The sequence below is a fragment of the Myotis davidii genome, unplaced genomic scaffold, assembly GCF_000327345.1.
Source record: "Myotis davidii unplaced genomic scaffold, ASM32734v1 scaffold44, whole genome shotgun sequence".
NCBI classification, from domain to species: Eukaryota; Metazoa; Chordata; class Mammalia; order Chiroptera; family Vespertilionidae; genus Myotis; species Myotis davidii.
This window is the reverse complement of record NW_006299705.1, coordinates 16051941-16071803: the sequence shown is the minus strand read 5'-3', so window position 1 is coordinate 16071803 and position 19863 is coordinate 16051941. Positions and strand designations below refer to the sequence as shown.

At 39.1% G+C, this 19863-nt stretch overlaps 1 protein-coding gene across 11 annotated transcripts in view; it reads left to right on the top strand.

The window, feature by feature from the left end:
- Nucleotides 1–19863, top strand: part of MCTP1 (multiple C2 and transmembrane domain containing 1) — a 422223-nt gene that overhangs the window by 355366 nt on the left and 46994 nt on the right. For all 11 annotated transcript variants that reach the window (XM_015571629.1, XM_015571627.1, XM_015571631.1 and 8 more), the window contains one exon: nucleotides 666–719. In XM_015571629.1, the coding sequence (XP_015427115.1) occupies nucleotides 666–719 (54 nt within the window). The remainder of the gene's footprint in view (nucleotides 1–665; nucleotides 720–19863) is intronic.

Sequence of the window (19863 nt, the reverse complement as noted above, 5' to 3'; positions counted from 1 at the left end):
CCTATATTATGTACATATTACACATATTTGATTATTGAATATATTTCTAGTTTTCAATAATAATGTTCATTCTTGTTATAAAATCACAGAATTAAAGTTAGCATATCAGGTAATTCATAAAATTAAAAAGTAATACAGAGATAGCTAGAACTTGACATTTATACATAAGAATTAAAACTTGAGTCATGAGAGGTGTTGTTAGTTTTATGCCATTGATCACCAGCACGAATCAATGAACAGAGATAGTTCTTTATCTTAGAGTTTGCTGGAAAGTAACTTAAAAATAGCAGAGCTGTTTTCTGCTTAGTTCTCTAGCCCCAAGTTTAAAACGCCTAATTAATATAGACAGCAGTGTAGGTAAAAAGGAAACTTCCTGATTTAAAGCATCTCTCAGATTGTGTTCATTTACCTTATGCATTATTTCAAATTGTTTCCGTTGTCACAGACTATTTCACACAATGGGTTTTCCTGACTGGGATTCAGTTCCCTGGTTTTAATCAATTAAAGGCATGGCATTTCCCTCATCCTTATCTCTAGATCAAATATTCCCTCTCCGTGCTTCTGTTTCAAATGTTAATAAAGTTTTCATTTCCAAAAGGTTCAAAATGACAGAACAAAACTCTCTCTTTTAAGAGCATGAAAACGACTTCTGTTTCTGTCTGCAGGTAGTGGAGGACATACTAGAGGACGAGGAAGAAGAAGATGACAAAGATGACAAGGTAATTATCTTTCCCAGCACTTGGGTACCTGGGGATGGGGAAATGTAGGCCTGACACTGTTTTCACAGACAGTTAAAAAAGGAGTTGAAGTGTTCGAGTCCAGAAAATTGGACAGTGCTGTTTATCATCCTAACAATGCCACCGCATGTTGCAAAGAGGAGAGAGGGCTATAAATCCTCTTCGCTTTTGTCCAGAGCTGGGTCAAATCTTTTTCTGCTAGGAACAAAAAAAATAAAATAAAATAATTCAGCTTGTCTGGAACTCGATAGCTCGGTGAAGATAACGGCGGTGACAACTGTTTCTGAAGGGCAAACATTTGTCCTATGTTGAGTATTACAAATCAGGCTACACTTTGGGGGAAAGAGAGAAGAGGAAAAATAGCAGGCTGCATGAGCTGAACATGGATATTGTCATCTGTAATTTTCGAGAAATGGCTCATCAGAGGAACACATGCGAGCGGAGGGCATTTAAATGATCCCAGTGCTACTGCCCTCTGCTTAGGCTTGACTTGGAACGGCCCCATGGCTCCTTGGTCAGGACAGTGTGGTCAGATAGGCTCATTTTTCAATTGCTGGTTGGCTTGTGGATGGTGACCACGGTAAATAACAGCTAGTTTCTGGGCCTGCTTGGATGGGTTGTCCCCTGGGGAGAGAGGACAACTGGAGGGAGGAATTAGAATGACCTTGCACCACTGCAGCAGTGGCTGGGGTTGGGAGAACGGCTGTCTGTGGCAAGGAGGGCAGCGATGCTGGTTTATAGTGCTTGGGCAGGTCAAGATCTAAAATGGAAAAAGTCCTAGGGTGAGATTGGGAGGAGGGAGGGAGGCTATCATTCATTATTTCTGTGCTGTTCAGCATCTAAAACCGGATTTTGACCTTCACCAGAAACTATCTGAATTCTGTTCTAGTAAAGCAGTGAAATTTTTTTGAAGAAAGGAGGAAAACAGTGTATCTTCATTTATACCCTTGACCTTTGGTTCCAGTAGAGATGTACAGTTATATTTTAGTTTAAGATTTTGTGTGCTGGAAGTTAGCATTGAAAATGTCAAAAAAAAATTCCCAGTGATTAGTTAACTCCCAAATGATTTTTGCCCTAATATTTAATGCTTAAAGGAAAATGGAAACACACACACACACACACTTTCTCCCTTCTAATGTGATTTCAAACATTTTTAAATTGATAGAGCTTTTATGTAAAATTTTTCTTATGTACATCATTTAGTCATTAGTGACATCATCAAATATAAACTAACAAAAATCTTTCTGCAAAATCACCTATGTGCTTGTTTTTAATGTTAAATAACATGAGCATACACTTATGGCAATAAATGATATGATTTATTGTTAAGGTCAGTGGTAGAGCTGTAGAGAGACTGTATTTTAAGGCAACATGCCAGCTCTGAATCATCATTTCTCTGCTGATAAACACCGAGCTGCCATCCATTTATGGCCATTTTCCCTCGCTTGTTGCTGCTTTATTATTAAAGCTACTATAAAGATCCATTCTGACAGCGGGCATTTCCCCAGAAATGTTAATAAATGGAAACCCTTAGTGAAGTCTAGTACTTCAGTGTCCTGCTTGAAGTCAGCCTGTATTTTATAGCTAGTTTGTTGGTATTCTATACCACTAATCCCTTCTTTATGGTCATTTTTTAATAGAGAGGATGTTAGCCGTGGGAAATCAATAGCACACCTGGTTAACCAGCTTACAAAACATAGATGCCAAGTAGAATACACCATGGTGGACATAAGAGCAGATCTCTGAAGTGGCATCTTTGTGATCCAGTGTTTGGTGGTCTGAAATTGATAGCACCTTGCTAACTCGTTTTTAGATCTAGTTTCCAAAGTTGATTGAAAGGAGTGCTTAAATTACTATGTGAATTCAACTGTATTCTTCTGTACAGAATGCCAACGAACAGTGTGTTTTCCATCTGAAAGGACTGTGAGCTGATTTCCATAAATCCAGTTCTTTATTTGAGTGATATATAAGGAGGTTTCTCTTTTTATTCATAATGCAATTTATAGCATAAAAATCACATCTGAACAAAAAGAAAATCTCAAATGTAATAACTTATAACATACTTTAGAGGCTTGCATGATAGAGAAGAAAACCTTAGAGTGGATATTTTAAAATACAAAGTTTTTACTCTAAGAAATGGAAATTTGAGGGGGTCCTTCAAGTTTCTGTTTACCAGCTTCCATCTCTTGACTGGCTCTCGCAGCGGTAAATTTTGTAAGTCTTGGCTATCAGTGTGTCTGAGTGGGAGAAGGGTAATTTCCTACTTTTAAAAATGCATTGGTTCCTCTATTTAAAGTTTGTGTATAGAGTCATGCGTAATGGAATTTCATGAGAAAACAAATGTATTTTTTGCCATACGAGCAGGTGTTGACCTCTCGCTCTCATTATTTCTCTGTTTTCTCATATGGTATAATATTAGGGTCAGGTCAGTGGGTCCTCTTATAGGATAAAAGTAAAAAAGATTAATAAATGTGCCAAAGCCTCACTTTAATTGAACCTGAAGCATATGTTGCAAGTATGTAAAATATGTCCCAGATGTTTCACCGAGGCCAGTGTCTTGGCTTTCCCTGATTACCACAAGGCAACTATTAGTCCTCTAACCTTTGGACTTGGGGGTAAATGGGGTATTACGTGGCACAGAATGAGAGCACCTGTTTTCCATTCCGCAAAGACCCCTGGCAGGCTTTGCCTAAGCCTATCCATATGTTTTCACTTAGCAGATTGTTGGGCGATTATGAAAAGTGTCTTTCTTTAGAGCCAACATTGATATTAGTCACTCACAATGAAAGCGCAAGTCATTGGCTACTTGACAAGGTCCGTGTGGGCATAAACTGAAGTCATTTATTTCATTTGAGCTTGGAGTGTTTTCTCTCAACATAATTATATAGATGGTATAAGAAGTTGAAGCAGACAAAGCTATAATTACTTAACATAGTGCTTTTATAATAGCTTTTCTCTAGTGCTGACTTTAGCACCTGGGAAGACTTGGGTTAAAGTTGGTAAAAGCTAAGTCATGGTTTACCTGAATCCCCCGACCTTGAAGTTTTGCACATTATGGCCTTTTGAGTGTTTGTATGTGTGTGTGTGAGTTCTTCCTTTTTACTAAAACAGCTAACCATTATTCAGCTTAGGGTTTGTGATCCTCAGACTTATTCCAGAATCCATTGTTGGCATTTACTTAAATCTAAATTTCAGTGGCTTTTCTCTTAATTCAATTCTATCATTTTCACAAAGGTAGAGAGTATAGGTTTTAACTGGTGGGTTTTAATCATTGACGTTTTGATATTTTCACTTACCTGCATTACGTTAAGCTTTGCTGGAAATGCAGTGTTACCTGAATTAAATGTTAGAAGGACATCATATTGCGTTCTCAGCTCCCTTTGATGTAGAATATTTTTTTCTGCCATCAACCACAAAGTCACAGTTTGTTCTGATTTTGACCTGACACCAAATCCTGCCTTTGTGGTTAACAGACTCTCAGTAAGTACGGTTTAGTAAATTACCTACGAGGAGCTATCAACAAGCCATTTAATAGTGACTTTCACTATGTTGTATATAATACAGTGGTCAATCTGCATAATGTAGACATACAATTAATGAATATCAACTTTCATTTTTGTAGCCTAAAAAGTTTAAGCATGTTCCCCATGGTGTGTCTTACCCTTATAATAGGATCCAGCTGCATATCAGGAAGCAGAAGGTAGGATACAGGTTTTCCTTGGGAAAAGCATGGATTCAGGTGCGTGGCGTTCTACTATTGTTTATTGGTAAAAGATATTAAAATGTCCAAGCACTTATGCTCACATTACTTCTCCTTTACCTTCAACCGCTATGTCAGGGTTGCTGTGTATCAAGATAGTTGGATGCTGTGAATGAAACATATCTGAGTTACTTCAAAATGCACAGATTGTCTGCTTTAATTCTTGAAATCCGTGTTTTCCAGTTTGATTCTCCAGCCCAAAGCATGCGTAGACATCTTTGCATCTCAAATCAACTGTGAGGGAGAAAAAGTTGTAGCTCTCATATACGATATGAGAGAAGATTTTAATCTAACAATATGGCATTTTCTTATTCAATGAAATAACTTCATGGAGGGAAAACAGAGCAACACTTTAAAGAAAAGCAGGGAAACAGGATATAAGAAAAAGGTCTTTTAAAAAATCCCAAGTCACACTTAACTAGAATACCATTTTATTACTTTGTTAGTTTTCTATTGCTGCACAACTACTTAGAGGCTTACAACAACTAATTAGCCGTGAGTTCAGTAGGGCAGAAGTCCAGGCATGGTTCCCGTGACTTCTCTGCTCGGGCTCATGTGGAAGCCAGATTCTCATCTCCAGGCTCTACAGAAGAATCCACTCCCAAGCTCATTCCGTTTGTCCATAGAATTCAGTTCCTCATGGTTAGGAGACCGAATCCCGTATTTTCTTGTTGGCTTTCACTCTTAGTGACCACTTTCCACTCTTAGTGGATCCCCTCCATAGTTATAGTCATTAATGGAGCATCTTCCTTGTGTCAAACCTCTCTTACACTTCAAAACGCTTTCTTCAGGAAAAGCCTAGTCCAGGGGTGGGCAAACTTTTTGACTCGAGGGCCACAATGGGTTCTTAAACTGGACCGGAGGGCCGGGACAAAAGCATGGATGGAGTGTTTGTGTGAACTAATATAAATTCAAAGTGAACATCATTACATAAAAGGGTACGGTCTTTTTTTTCAATAGTTTTATTCATTTCAAACGGGCCGGATCCGGCCTACCGGCCGTAGTTTGCCCACGGCTGGGCCCTAGTCCTTTTAAGGGCTTGCTGATTTGGCCAGGCCCACCAAAGATAATCTCCCGTTATTAAAGGAGCGGCGCCATCATAACCCAATCACGGGGAAGACAATCTTATCACATTCCTAAATCCCCTCACACACAAGGGTTATATAGGACATATTAGGAGGTAGAATCTTCACAGCCATCTCGTAATTCTGTCCAATATACCAATCAAGACCCATGCTCTAGAAGAGTGGTTCTCAACCTTCTGGTCCTTTAAATACAGTTCCTCATGTTGTGACCCAACCATAAAATTATTTTCGTTGCTACTTCATAACTGTAATGTTGCTACTGTTATGAATCATAATGTAAATATCTGATATACAGGATGGTCTTAGGCGACCCCTGTGAAAGGGTTGTTTGACCGCCAAAGGGGTCACAATCCACAGGTTGAGAACCACTGCTCTAGAACAAAAATGGGACAATATCTATGTTCGTTGTATGTGTTTATTGCTAGGTCACGACATAACTTTTATTCAATAAACAAATTAGACATGTCCTTTCAAAGATTATAGGAAATATCTCATACCAGAGGAATAAACAGGTATATTTCACAGTCATAGCACAATATGTCCCACTTGCTTATTATCTAATTCTGCTCCTGTGTGAGGGGAGCATGGGCAAGCAACCAGCACCATGGGCTCTCCCTTTGTTGTCTCCTGGGTGGAAGAGCAAATAAGAAAATTGGCAAAAGGTGGGAATGGGGCCATTCCTTCTTTTGGGGGCCTGTTGGTGCTTAGACCCATTGGGGTCACAGTCCACTGACCTCGAGTCAGTAGAAACACTTCTGCTTAATCTAGAATCACAGTAGCATTACAGCTGGAGGATACCTGAGATAGGTGGGTGTCAGAAGGCCAGAAGCGATAGGTGTTCTGCCTGTACACATGCACTTTGCATCCTTGTTCAGGCTTCAGCTAGTGCTGCCCCCAAGCAGTTCTGAGGGCAGAGCCCAAATGCCTCACCTAGCTGAGTCCCTGGCGAGAGGTTCCACAGCACTGTGACTCTGGCTGGGGTATCGGGGGAAGTTTCCAGAAGGACTGAGATTTGGTTGGGAGCTGGTGTGAGCCAGACTTTTTAGCAGAAGTCTGGGGTTAGGGGCCTCGACAGCAGAGGCACCCAATTGTTTCTCATCCCAGGACTCCCTTCGAAGGCTGGTGGAGCTTAGGAGATCCCATGAGATCCACTTTCCTCCCAGCATCCCTGGCAGTCAGCACATCTTCTCCCTGCCTCCTAGTTGGAACTGGTTTTACAATGAGGAATTGGGGTTCAGCCAAACTCAAGTGAATTGCCAAAGGTGATATAGACAATAACTGGCAGAGTCAGGATTAACACTCAAGTTTTCTAAGATTGGCATCTTTACCTTCCTTAAGACTAGGTTTTCCGGGGGTGGTGGGAGGGGGGGTATGAATCAAGTACAGATGCAGATGACCTCAAGCCTGATCCTTAAATATTTTGGTAGTAGTCAGGGAACAGCCATCCATCCCACTAGGGGCTGGTTACTTCTGATTTCTGCTTCTCACTGTTCCCTGGCACTTCCAGTCCTTTCCCACCATACTATCTGGGTGGGGGGGGGTGATAGGCAGAATAATAGCCCCTCAAAGATGACCCTGTCCTAAACCTTGGAACCTGTGAATATTTTACACTGCATGAAGAAGAGGCATTGAGGTGGCAGCTGGGATGAAGATTGCTAGTCAGCTGACCTCACAGTTGGGAGTTTATCCTGGGTTATCTGAGTGGACCTGATCTAACAAGTATCCTTAAAAGGGGCAGAGGCCATCAGAATGCCTGGCTGCTTGCACAGCTATGGCCAAACCAATGCTCATGCCCTCAGGGCAAGAAGGAAGAGCTCGGAAATACCTGGGTGAATTGAAGGTGGAATTCTCCCAACAACTCCTTCCTTGCCAAATGACAGGTGGCACCAGGTTCAAGCTCGCCAAGAGCTGAGCTGTTTGCAAGTCCATTGCCCTTGTTATCACTATCATTAAGCAAACTCAGAACCTCAGAAGTTCTACAAGCCCCCGTGTCTGCAGCCCAAGAAAGTGTGTGCCCTGCACCGCATGCTCAACAAGCACAAGACCCAGGATGAGCAGTGGAAGTACACTGCCAAGGCCAGAGCCAGGGCATTATGAAAACACAAACTGACTGGGGTGGGGTGAGGGGGTGGTAAGTTGCTGTATTGGCTTTGAAAATGGAGTAAGGGGGGTCACAGGAGAAGAATGTGGGTGCCTCTGCCAGCTGGAAAAGGCAAGGAATGCTTTCTCCCCTGGAGCCTCCAGAAAGAAATGTAGCCCTGCCCACATCCTGATTTTAACCCAGTGAAACCCACTTCCGACTTCTGAACCGCAGACAGACCTGCTGCGATAACACATTTGTGTTGTTTAAGCCACGAGGTTCATGGTAATTCGTCACAGCAGCAATGGGAACTAATACACGGGCCTTCCGGATGCCTTTTCTATACTTCTCCAGAAAAGACGACACTGTGAAGCACTAGATCTGGGCTCCTAATTTTTCCTTATTAACTTAGTCCTACTCTTCGACATATCTGTGGCTACAGGTTCTTCATTGAATAAGAAAACTAAAAACAGTATCTAACAAGTCGAATATTTTTATCCAGATTGCTTCTGTTTTTATTCTAAAACTTTGTCCCAAAATGAGAGTGAGTTAGTGCCCGAGATGTTAGGCATGATGTTAATGCCTGAGATAAATGCAAATTTTGTAAGTGAAAAAAGTCAGCCTCTACAAGAAGGCTGGTGTTTGGCTTTGATATTGACATTATGGAGTGGTTTTTGACATGGCAATAGGCTTGTTTACTTTTGACATCTGTTTGACTATGACTTTTCAGTTTCATGGCAGTAGGGGTTGAAAACACTGACTTGGCAAAGGAAACAGCCACAAACAACATGGGAGCCCCTGTGGCTTTATTAGAGGAGCGCTAGACACGGTGGGATTCTTGGAGTTCTCCAGAGTCCTTGTTGAATCCATACTGTGGCAATGAGATCATCCTGTGAAAAGTCTGCATCGCTAGTGTGCTACATTATGTCTCTTAACGAGATTAAGTATTCATGGTTTCAGGATAAGATCATTGGAGGCAGAATTAGTGTTCAAAGATATTATCTAATGGTTCCAGCTGTCTATGGGTTTCTATCTGTAAACAAACTGGCGATGTTTGTCGCTCCTGGCTCTACTTTGCCAAAGCACTTACCCAGCCTTGGAATGTTCTGGTGGATACCTGCCTCCGACATGCCCTTCCAGCATGACAGTTGAGCTAAAAGAATATAAGTGGAAAGAGTTACCTAGATAATTTGGCAAGAATATCCACCCAGTAAAGCAGACTAGGAATGGACTTCTTCCTATTGGATTATTCTGATAATTGGATTTCCTCTGCCTCAAAAGAAAGCAGAACTTTTCCTCTGAAGGGCACCCAAATGCTTCACGACAGGTCCTCTGGAAAGCAAGTTAATTGCTGTATTGCAGCAGTGAACTTCCTCCCGTACTCCCATTTCTTGACAAAACCTCTCGAAATAGCAGCATGTCAGCCCTGGCTCTCTGGAAGTTGACAATGTTCAGAGGAATAGACACGGTTTTTTTCGGGGCTGCTGGCAGAGTCGTTGACACCGGCTGACACCACTGCATGTTGCGATGAGGAGCATGTTTCTTCACCAAAGCAGCAGAACCAGATGTGTTGCCAAGCATCACAGATGCTCCATCTGAGCCCGGAGTGCCAAGATTTTTATTCTGCCTGAAAGTTTGTTTGGCAAAGAAATCCTTTACCATGTTAAAGACATTGACTCTGCAGATTCTAAAAGGAGTTCATGAAATAGGAATTCTTTGCCTGTAATAAGTTGGCTATGCAAATAGAGGTATCTATTTTCATCAGGTTACATGCAAACGAGAAATATTAAAGCAAATGTCAGAAATTCTCATCGTGTTGACATCATTTGATGGGAACACAACTTCAAATGTGCGCTTCACCAAAACGTTTTCAGTGGCACCTGGGTTATTTTTCTTGGTGATATGCTGAAGTAAAAAAAAAAAAAAACTTTTTTAACACAAGTCTTTTTTTCTTAAGGCAAATCCAAAGCCAGGTAAACTCTGAGTCTTAAAAAATCAAGATATTTTTCTATTTAAAAACTCCACTATGTCTAATAGATGTCCAAAGTAGGCAGTGAGGGGCCTTCCTTCAGTTTTACTGGGTCCGTGCTTCTATTATCCAGAATCTCGTCACAATACTGTCCTTTTGTGTTTCATTATACTCCAGATTTAATATAAAATAAATATGAAAACTGTATGATACTTTTTTAAAAAAATTTCAACCTAAGTTAGACTCAAAGTAAACACAGATGTATGACTGTAATCACGTTAGCAGGGTGTTTTCTTAAATGCCTGTCAACAAGAAACTATGCTAAAGGATTTAACATGTTAGTGACAGTGTCACCTGTTTGTCTTTAATAGCATCTTTGGCAGATTGCTTTCTGTTCAAAATATCATTCCCCGCCTCCTGATCTCCGGCTTTGATATGTAACTCACTTTTGCTAACCCATGCCACTTTCCGGTAGGACTATCAAGAGGTATCCTTGGCTCTGTGGTCTCTCTTTTCCTTCTGAAATAAAGCTGGAATTGTCCACTTTGGAGGTCCTCCTTTAGCTTGGGTTCTGGAATAAAGATGTCATAGCACCTACATGGTCCTGTAGTGTGAGCAAAAAACAAACCTATGTTTCTATGGGCCCCTGTGATTTTGAGGCCTTTGTTACTGCAACATAATTTAGTCTAAGCCAGTGGTCGGCAAAATACCAACTTCTGCGCATGTGCCATGAAGTTTCAATCGCACTGTACATGCGCACCCGCACGTGGTATTTTGTGGAAGAGCCACACTCAAGGGGCCAAAGAGCTGCAGTTTGCCGACCACTGGTCTAGGCTGATAAATACATCATTCTATTCCACCCACTCTCTGTGAATCAATGTCTTAATATTGTAATTTGAAATAAAACATTAATTTTTTTAAACAAAGTCAGTCTCAGAAAGGATTTAAAAATTTTTCTTTCTAAGTTCACAGACCTACCCCAAGCCCTTGAAGCCCAATCTCAGATATAGTTTTAACCATTTTGCTGTTTGTCTCTCTAACTGAAAAATAATACTTTTTTCCCCATTAACATATATATTGAGGACAAATCACGTAGACAAAGATAAATGTATCACAATATGGGCTTTCAGTAGTCACTGCCTGATGGTACCCTGGGTTGTTATAATACAGTGAGAAAAAATGTTAGGAAAACATTATGAGCAGGATGGGGACAACAGGAGGGTGACTATCTTCACAGAGTTGTCAGCAAATGTTGCATAGAGGAAGTAGCACTTTTTTTTGTCTTGAAGGATGAATGAGGATGTAAGAGGAAGTGCAGTATGTAAAATCAAGAAGTATATGGTGTAGTATGAACAGAGAGTACAGGTGGAATTGGAGGAAAATGACACTGGGAAGATAAATTTAAGTTTGTGAAGGCAGTCGTGTGCTGTGGACATCAGGCCTCCTGCCAGCATGTCTTGTAGCTCCTTTTTCATTCCCTCCCCTCTCCTTATATTTCTCAGGTACAAAACCAAGTTGTTGATTGAAAGTACGTTTCTCAGTCACCTCAGGGAACTCATGGGTCTGCCTCGCATTCAGTCAGCAGAGCACCTAACCCTGTCCCACAGGGCTCTGCCTCACGCCACCTGCTTATATGACAAAAATGAGAAAAGGAAAACTGGAGAGGGGAATTGAGGCAGTTGAATGTGTTGAGTTTTATTTATTTATATTTTAATTTGTTTTGTCTCCAAGACTGCCAATCTCTGAAATTAGAACAATAGGCAGTATGAGATGATTGTGAGTCACGTGATTCTCTCAGCTTAAGGGAAGGAAAGGTTCTGCCACCACAAGAAGGGTTATACTTTATGAATTTGTCTTGTATAAAGTCTCTAATTTCCCAATGTACTGAACCTCATAATAAGTTCCATGTATTATTGTTAAAATCTTCTAGAAAAAAAGTGAACCATGTAAAGGTATTAATAGCCAACGGGTTTGGGGGCGGGGCGGGGGGGGGCAGAGAAAGACTGAAGGTTTTACCCATCATCTAAGGAATTTTAATTATATTATCCAAGCAATGGGGAATCAAAGGCAATTCAAAAGTAAGGAATTATCATGGTGAAACTTGTGCTTTAAGAAGAAAACTTTCGCAATAGGACAGAGGATGGAATAAAACGGAAATAATACTTGGAGTAGAGAAATATGTTAGGAGGTGCCACAGTGGTCCCAAAAAGAAATAATCGCATCTTTCTCTTGAATAGTAATAATGAGAATAGAAAGAAACAAATTTGAAATAAATTTTTCATAGTAAGTATAGTAAGATTATTGAAAACAAATTTATGTTGAATAGAATAGGGAAATTTTGGGTGTAGGTGACCAGGAGATGCCTAGCTGAGATATCTTTATATTTGTGTAGCACTTCACATGTTTCAAAGTACTTCCCCTTCCTTACCTTATTTAATGTTCACAATAACTCTGTGTATTGGCTTATCAAGTATCATTCGCATGGCTTAGTATCAGCAAGATGAACTTGGCTGATGGGGTAGTAGCTAAGATTAGAAACCATATGATGTTTCTAAAACAAAGTAGTTGAGCCTAAACACAAGTTAACTTACCTAATAGAGAAGAAGCTAAGCTAGGAATAAGGTAACTTGTCTGATGATGAAGAAAATGAGATCAGAAAACAAATCTTCTGATTAATTTTCCTTCCCACTCATAATGTAGCAAAGCCTGTTGACCCTCCTGGAGATGGCAACTAGGTCACTTGGAATGCAATTTTGCATAGCCATAGCTCATTCTCATCAGTATATTCAGAGAAAGTGTCCTTTATGCCTGCCCAGCCCTCTTTTCCCTGGGCACTAGGTCAGTGATGGCAAACCTATGACACACGTGTCAGAGGTGACACACGTGTCAGAGGTGACACACGTGTCAGAGGTGACACACGTGTCAGAGGTGACACACGTGTCAGAGGTGACACGCGAACTCATTTTTTTGGTTGATTTTTTTTTTTGTTAAATGGCATTTAAATATATAAAATGAATATCAAAAATATAAACCTTTGTTTTACTATGGTTTCAAATATCAAAAACTTTATGTGACACGGCACCAGAGTTAAGTTAGGGTTTTTCAAAATGCTGACACACTGAGCTAGGTCTTAGGAGAGCATTTGGAAAAATGATGGTAATTGGTCCTTATACAGTGCCTTTTACCCTTTCAGTGTGCTTTTAATAAGTAAACACAGATCCAATGCAGAAACAAGAAATATCAATGTAAAAGGAGACAAAATATATTTACTGCCTCAAAAGTTGGTTTAGAGGAAAGATATTAAAGTAACCATGCTTGCCAAAACTGGTTTGGCTCAGTAGATAGAACGTCGGCTTGCGGACTGAAAGATCCCAGGTTCGATTCCGGTCAAGGGCATGTACCTGGGTTGCGGGCACATCCCCAGGAGGAGATTTGCAGGAGGCAGCTGATCAATGTTCCTCTCTCATCGATGTTTCTAACTCTCTATCTCTCTCCCTTCCTCTCTGTAAAAAATCAATAAAATATATTTAAAAAAATAAAGTAACCATGCTTATTCTGGTTTTGATCTAAGAGTAATTAGGAAAATATGATGCTGGAGGAACTTGGGTCAGTTGAGAAGCAGTTACTATTGTCACTATATTTTAGATGAAAAGATTTACACCTCTGAGACCTACATTAATTCACTAAAAGTGACAAAAGAAGTGAAACATCCAGACTTCAAACTCATCTTTCTCCCTCTAAAGTCCACTATATTTTGCATAACACCACACTCACACACACACACACACACGCAAATTAGTGATCTAAAGCAATAATTTACCATTCTTTCATCATTCAGTGGGTTGACTGGGCTACCTGACCAGTTCTTGCCCAAAGTTCTCCTGTGGTTCTAGCCAGATATCTAGGGTTATGGTCACCTAATGTGGCTCGACTTGGCTGAATATTCAAGTTGGCTCTGGTGATTAGAGGTTGTTTGCCAACTTCTCATAACATGGCAGTTGGGTTCTCAGAGGGAGACCCAAGTGGAATCTGCAAGGCTTTTCAAGACCCAGCCATGGAAGTCCCAGAATGTCACTTCTGTCATACAGTATTAGTCAAAAAAGCCACTAAACCCAACTTAGATTCAAAGAGAGGACAAATTCTATTGTACTTTTTTAAAAATCCTAACCTGACAATATTTTTCCATTAATTTTTGGAGTGGAAGAAAGAGGAAAAGACAGAAATATCGATGTGAGAGAAACACATTGATTGGTTGCCTCCTGCATGTGCCCCAACCAGGGCCCAGACTAGGGAGGAGCCTGCAGCCAAGGTACCTGCCCTTGACTGGAATAAAACCCGGGACCCTAAGGTCCGCAGGCTGATGCTCTATCCACTGACCAGGGCCAATTGTACTTCTTAACCAGGAGTGTCAAGGCCATTCTTAGTAAGAATCTAAGGAATGGGAGATATTCTGTGGCTATCTTTGGAAAATAAATCAGCCATACTTCCAGAGCAAAAGCTTCTCTATTAGACATCTTGTAGTAGTAAGGAATATGAAGCCTAATGCCTACCAGGCTTATCAGCACATAGGGCTGAATTAGGTTATCTCAAAAATTAAACAAACGTAGGACTTTTTTAAATTGCCCGATATATCCAAGTTTTATTATCCTACATATTTTTTTTATTTTTATTTACAAGATAAGAAATAACCAAGAATTGTATGAATTGTCATTCTTCTTGCTGAAATCTTAAAGGCTACTTAAATCTTTTGCTTTGCTGATAGATAAAAATTTAGTTCCAAAATTTCATCTTTTACCTAAGCTCTCCCTTGAAGCTAGTTGGGAGTAGGGAGAAGTTGTAAAAAATCATTTTTAAATTCCTAATTAGCCCAGCCAGTGTGTGCCTCAATGGTTCAGTGTTGACCTATGAACGAGGAGGTTACAGTTCAATTCCTGGTCAAGGCACATGCCTGGGCTGCAGCTGGATCCCCAGTAGGGGGCATGCAGGTAGCAACTGATCAAGGATGCTCATCATTGAGGTCTCTATCTTTCTCTCCCTCTCCCTTCCTTTCTGAAATCAACAAAAATTATATTTTAAATCCCTATTTAAATTGTAATGGAATCCATTGTCCTCCATTCATGAGCGAGGACAAAATGCCACTGCCCTGTGTCCTGGAGGTTAACCAGGCTTTACTTGCTTCCTGGCTGCCAAAAGTAAAAAGTCAAGTCAGGAAAAAAGATTAAAAAACGTTTTTTTAAAACATAAGCAATCCTACTTTTTAGAATATATAATTTGAAATCGCCAACAGTTCACATCTGGTATTTTACTAATTTGTTCAAGGACATTTCTCATAGGATTTAAAAGATCACTGATATCTCTAAAAATTTTGTTGTAGAAACTATAAGTAGCCTGGTCAAGACTCTTTTCAGGGATCCTTGGAGCTAACATTTTTCTGCTGGAGTGAGGTAGCATATGTGGATGTTAAAAGTCAATATCTGGCACATTGTGCACATAAATGCTATTTCTTGGTCCTGGTGTCTTAGCTGAGTATTCTGATGAGCAGTGATTGGGAACAGGGCCAGCATCTGTATTCTCTGTGATTCCATGCTTGAATATTTTGGAGACATGCAAGGAAATACGATAAGCGAACATACAGCTGTTGCAGTCTGATAATGTTAAGATTTTATTGATTATCCAACAGAGGAACTTCTCTGGGTATTAACGTTTGCTTGTCACAGCCTGCAGTGCCTGGGGTGCTTGAACAAGTTCTTTTTTTCCATTGAGCTGACCTCAAAGTCACATAGTTTCTGAATCAAGGTCCTCAGATTTCATACTTTGGCAATTTCTTTCCTTTCTAATGGGAGATATTAGAGAAAATGTTTCACCTTTTGCACCATGTAATACCAAATCAGATCAAAATTCATGCACAATTATGTCAGTAGAAATGTAATAGTACAGGCTGGCTTATCTGTAGATAACACATGGAAAAATAAACTTCCACAACTGACATATGTGCTTGATTTTTTTCTTCAGATAAGTTATTTGTAAGCAATCGACCTAAAGAATGTAACTGGAATATATATATATACTTATTTCCAGTTTATATCCCTCAACAATGAAATGGTTGCTAAGTATTCCAGCTCTGTCATTCTGCCTCCCCCGACCAACCCCTTTCTCTTTCTAAAAGTTACTGGATAATGAATGCAAAGAAAGAACAAAAGAAAGAAGGAAAAAGACATTTTGCATTAGCTATATTTATTAAGAGAACTAACAACTTTTGGAAAACAAAATTTACATAAAACACTTAATATGAAAATGCCATTCGTTGATAGTTAATGGGATTTAAGTGGCACAGGTTACAGGGCAGTCTACCTGGGAATGATGTTAGGCTGCCTAAAAAGCATTCATCTGTGTTTCTCTTTTATAATCAGAAAAAGTCAAAGCCCATCATTAATCTGAAGTCTTCTTGAAACCAATTAAAATAATTTAAGATACGTTGTACTGCAAATGTGCTTTTTAAGTGTTTTAGACTTAGGATGTCTTAGGAATGTTGTAACCCCTTTTAATGTTACTATTTATATATAACTACCATGTGTATAGTATTACACCTTTAATGCGCTGTATTAGCTGTCACTTGAAATTAAGTGCAGGCGTGTTCTTTTTTGGCCTTCAGTTTCTCCTACATTAAACATTTAAATAATGATACCAGTAGTAAAAGGGTAGGTAGCATTCCCAGTGGAAACGGGCTGCTGCATCTGGTTGGGTTGTGTTCAGGTTTCTATGTGAAAGATATTGTAATATCAGAATCTCTACGTGTTTACACACCTGGTATCCAGAACTCTACCTGATGTCTTTTCTTGAGGAATTAATGGAATCAAAGCCTATGGTAGGCATGCTTGACAGATATTCCTTGCCTGTAGAGATCTGGTGATAATTCCATCAAAATTTGTCCCTAGTTGATCATATCTATGCATTTTTATATCTTTGTGGTTTTTCACCAACTCTGTGCTTGCATCAGTGCCTTCATTAGAAGGTCAGGTTTTGAGGATTTAGTAATTCACCTCAAAAATGTACTATAAGTTGAATGTATCAAGCCTGAGTTTTCTCCACTCAGCGTGAATTTCATAGCGTTAAAAAAAGCCAAATCCATATCTAAAATAATTTTTATATCTGTTTCTCATTATATGAGGAAAGATAAATAGATGCTTATTAATTTCAGGTGTTCTTTGTTTCCATAAGTCATGTTTGCTTTTCATATTTTAATATTGTGCAGATTTTTCTCTGTGATGATAAAATTGTACATTTTCCAAACATACAGAACAATTAGTTTTAATAACAGAAACTATCCAGATGGAGCCACCCACTTGGAGGGGTTATAGCTTATACTAAAACAATCAATATGGAAATTAAAATTCCTTGTGTTTGTGTATAAATATTCCCCTCCTCACAGTCTAAATCATAGTGATATAACTTCCTGTGTGCGTCTTTTCCCACAACGACAGATAAAGGAGTAATATGTTAGAAAGAGATGACTTTTTATCAACTTTGCCACTTATAGGTATGTGTGCCTCTATTTACACACTCTGCACCACAGAAATGAAGGTGGAAATTTCTGATTAAGTAAAAAGAAATTAAAATATGGCATTTTCTCATTCAGTAGGAATGATTCACTCCATTCTTTCACATATTCATGCATGCATGCACTTAATAAATATTTGCATACCCATGACAAATAATCTATTTTTCACATCATGTACTGATATAGTTTAAAAGAATGTAGTGAGTTTTCTGTGTTTTTAAAATTTCGTTAAAGTTATTGGGGTAGTGTTGGCTAATAAAATTATATAGGTTTCAAGTACACATTCTATAATACATAGTCTATATGTATTCACCACCCAAAGTCAAGTCTTCTTTTGTTACCATATATTTGACCCCCTTTAACCCTTTCCTACCTCCTCTCCCCCCCTTTCTCTCTGGTAACCACCATACTGTTGTCTGTGTCTATGAGTTTTTGTTGGTTTATTTGTTGCTTTCAGGTTTATATTCCATATACAAGTGAAATCATATGGTTCTTGACTTTTCCTGTCTGACTTATTTCACTTAGCATGATATTATCAAAATCTAATGAGTTTTCTTTTCCTTCATTCCACATCACTCTCAGGAATGTTTTACATCAATGGCCTTCATTTATGCCCCACTTTTGTTCTATCTTAATTCTTCCTTTGTGGCTTCTATTACAACACTTTACTAAACTTGCTCCATGAAGACATCAATAACTTCACTTGGTGTTCTACCTAAAGTGTGTTTATCCCATTTCCTTCTTGACCACCATTTAACATCCCTCTACACTCTTGTTGTTTTACTCAAACACTAGAGGCCCGATCCACGAAATTCGTGCAAGAGTAGGCCTTCCTTCTCCCAGCTTCTGGCATCGGCTTCCCTCTGGCACCCAGGACCAGGCTTCTCTCTGGCCACCAGCAGGCACCCAGGACCTGGGCTTCCCTCGCAGCCCTGGCTTTGTCCAGAAGGATGTCTGGTCTAATTAGCATATTATGCTTTTATTATTATAGATTGATTTTTGTCTTTGTCTCAAATGTTTGGGTGTACCTCCCAATTTTGTTCTTCATCAGAGAATTAATATATACCCACAGTTTTAACTGTCACTTCTGTGAATATAACTCCAAAATCTTTATTTTTATTCATTTATTCATTCATTTATGCAACAATATATTATGTACTTAGAATGTTCAAAGCACAATGCTAGGTCCTCTAAGGGATAAAAAGAGAAATGAGACCTAATTCTTCTTCTTGAGAAGCTAAAAATCTCTGGTATGCCTTTTGTCCTAAGTCTGCTGCCTCTTTCACCCTCTTGGACATTGAAAGTTGTCCCATCATAACCCCAAATTCAGTATATTTCAATTTTAACTTGAATTCTTCCTCTTAAATACTTTCCTTTCCTAGCTCATGGTTATCTACCAATGGCATAATTATTTTACTCATGAAGACTCAAAAAAATCAAATCCTCTTTGGTGATTCTCTCTGCTAATTCTATAGATATTGCTGTTGTAATATTCCTCATTTTTCCCCTTAATTTTAGATTCTCTTGATATGCTATGCCATGCTGTCTACATGAAATGCCCTTTCTGCTTATTCAAGACCCATCCATTCTTTAAGATCCAACTGGAATCTGCCTCCTACTTCAACCCCAGCCAATAGTGAGCTCCGCTTCAGAACATATAATGATGCATTTGTTCTCCTCAGTTGACATTTATTATTTTTACCCTTTCAGTTTTTTGTAGACATGTGTCAGGCATTGTGGTAAGCACTTTACATGCATCATCTAATTTATTCTTCACTATTGAGTAGGTTCTGTCATCCACATGTTGCAGATGAGAAAAATGAGACCCATTTTTCTAGGCTATGTGACTTGTCCAAGGTCACAAAAAAAGGCTGGAATTAGACCCAATTTTATCTAGACTTCAAAGGCCATGATTTAAACCACTGTGCAACATTGTCCTATGACATTTACATGCTATTTATTAACTCCTCTCATTTAATTTTACTGTGTCTTGATTCCACAAAAACATAAATTCTAGTACCAGAAATAAGTATATGGTACATATTATGCACAATGGTAAAAAAAAAAAAGTAATCATTTAGTTGCGTATGCAATAAATAGAAAGATAGCTATAAATGTAAAATAGCAATTCAGTTATGAGTCCCATAACCACTCAAACTAGCCATATTGAATACTAGATATTATTTAACAAAAGAAAGGTTATTGTCAAATAATCTTCATTTCTTTATTTTGCCAATATCTTCCTGATATCCTCTCTAACATCTACACCTCCCATTAAAAAAAATGCACCTACCATTCCCAATAAGATAGAAAAAGAAAATTTCTGCTTCCTATGCATATAACTCATTCCCATCCCCAGCTACTACCTTTGTTGCTATAGATGACTCAAAACTAAGTGCAGTTCCTGTTGTCAGAGCTCCAGTGTGATCCCATTAATTACTCTCTTTTTTATTCCCATAACTGCCATCCAAATTCAAGTTCCCCATACCTGGATGAGACACATTTCAGTCATTCTCAGCAATAACATATATTAAGAATATTGCCAACAATACTGAAGTTTCCTTCCTTCCTTCCTTCTTCCTTCCTTCTTCCTTTCTTCCTTCCTTCTTCCTTCCTTCCTTCCTTCCTTCCTTCCTTCCTTCCTTCCTTCCTTCCTTCCTTCCTTCCTTCCTTT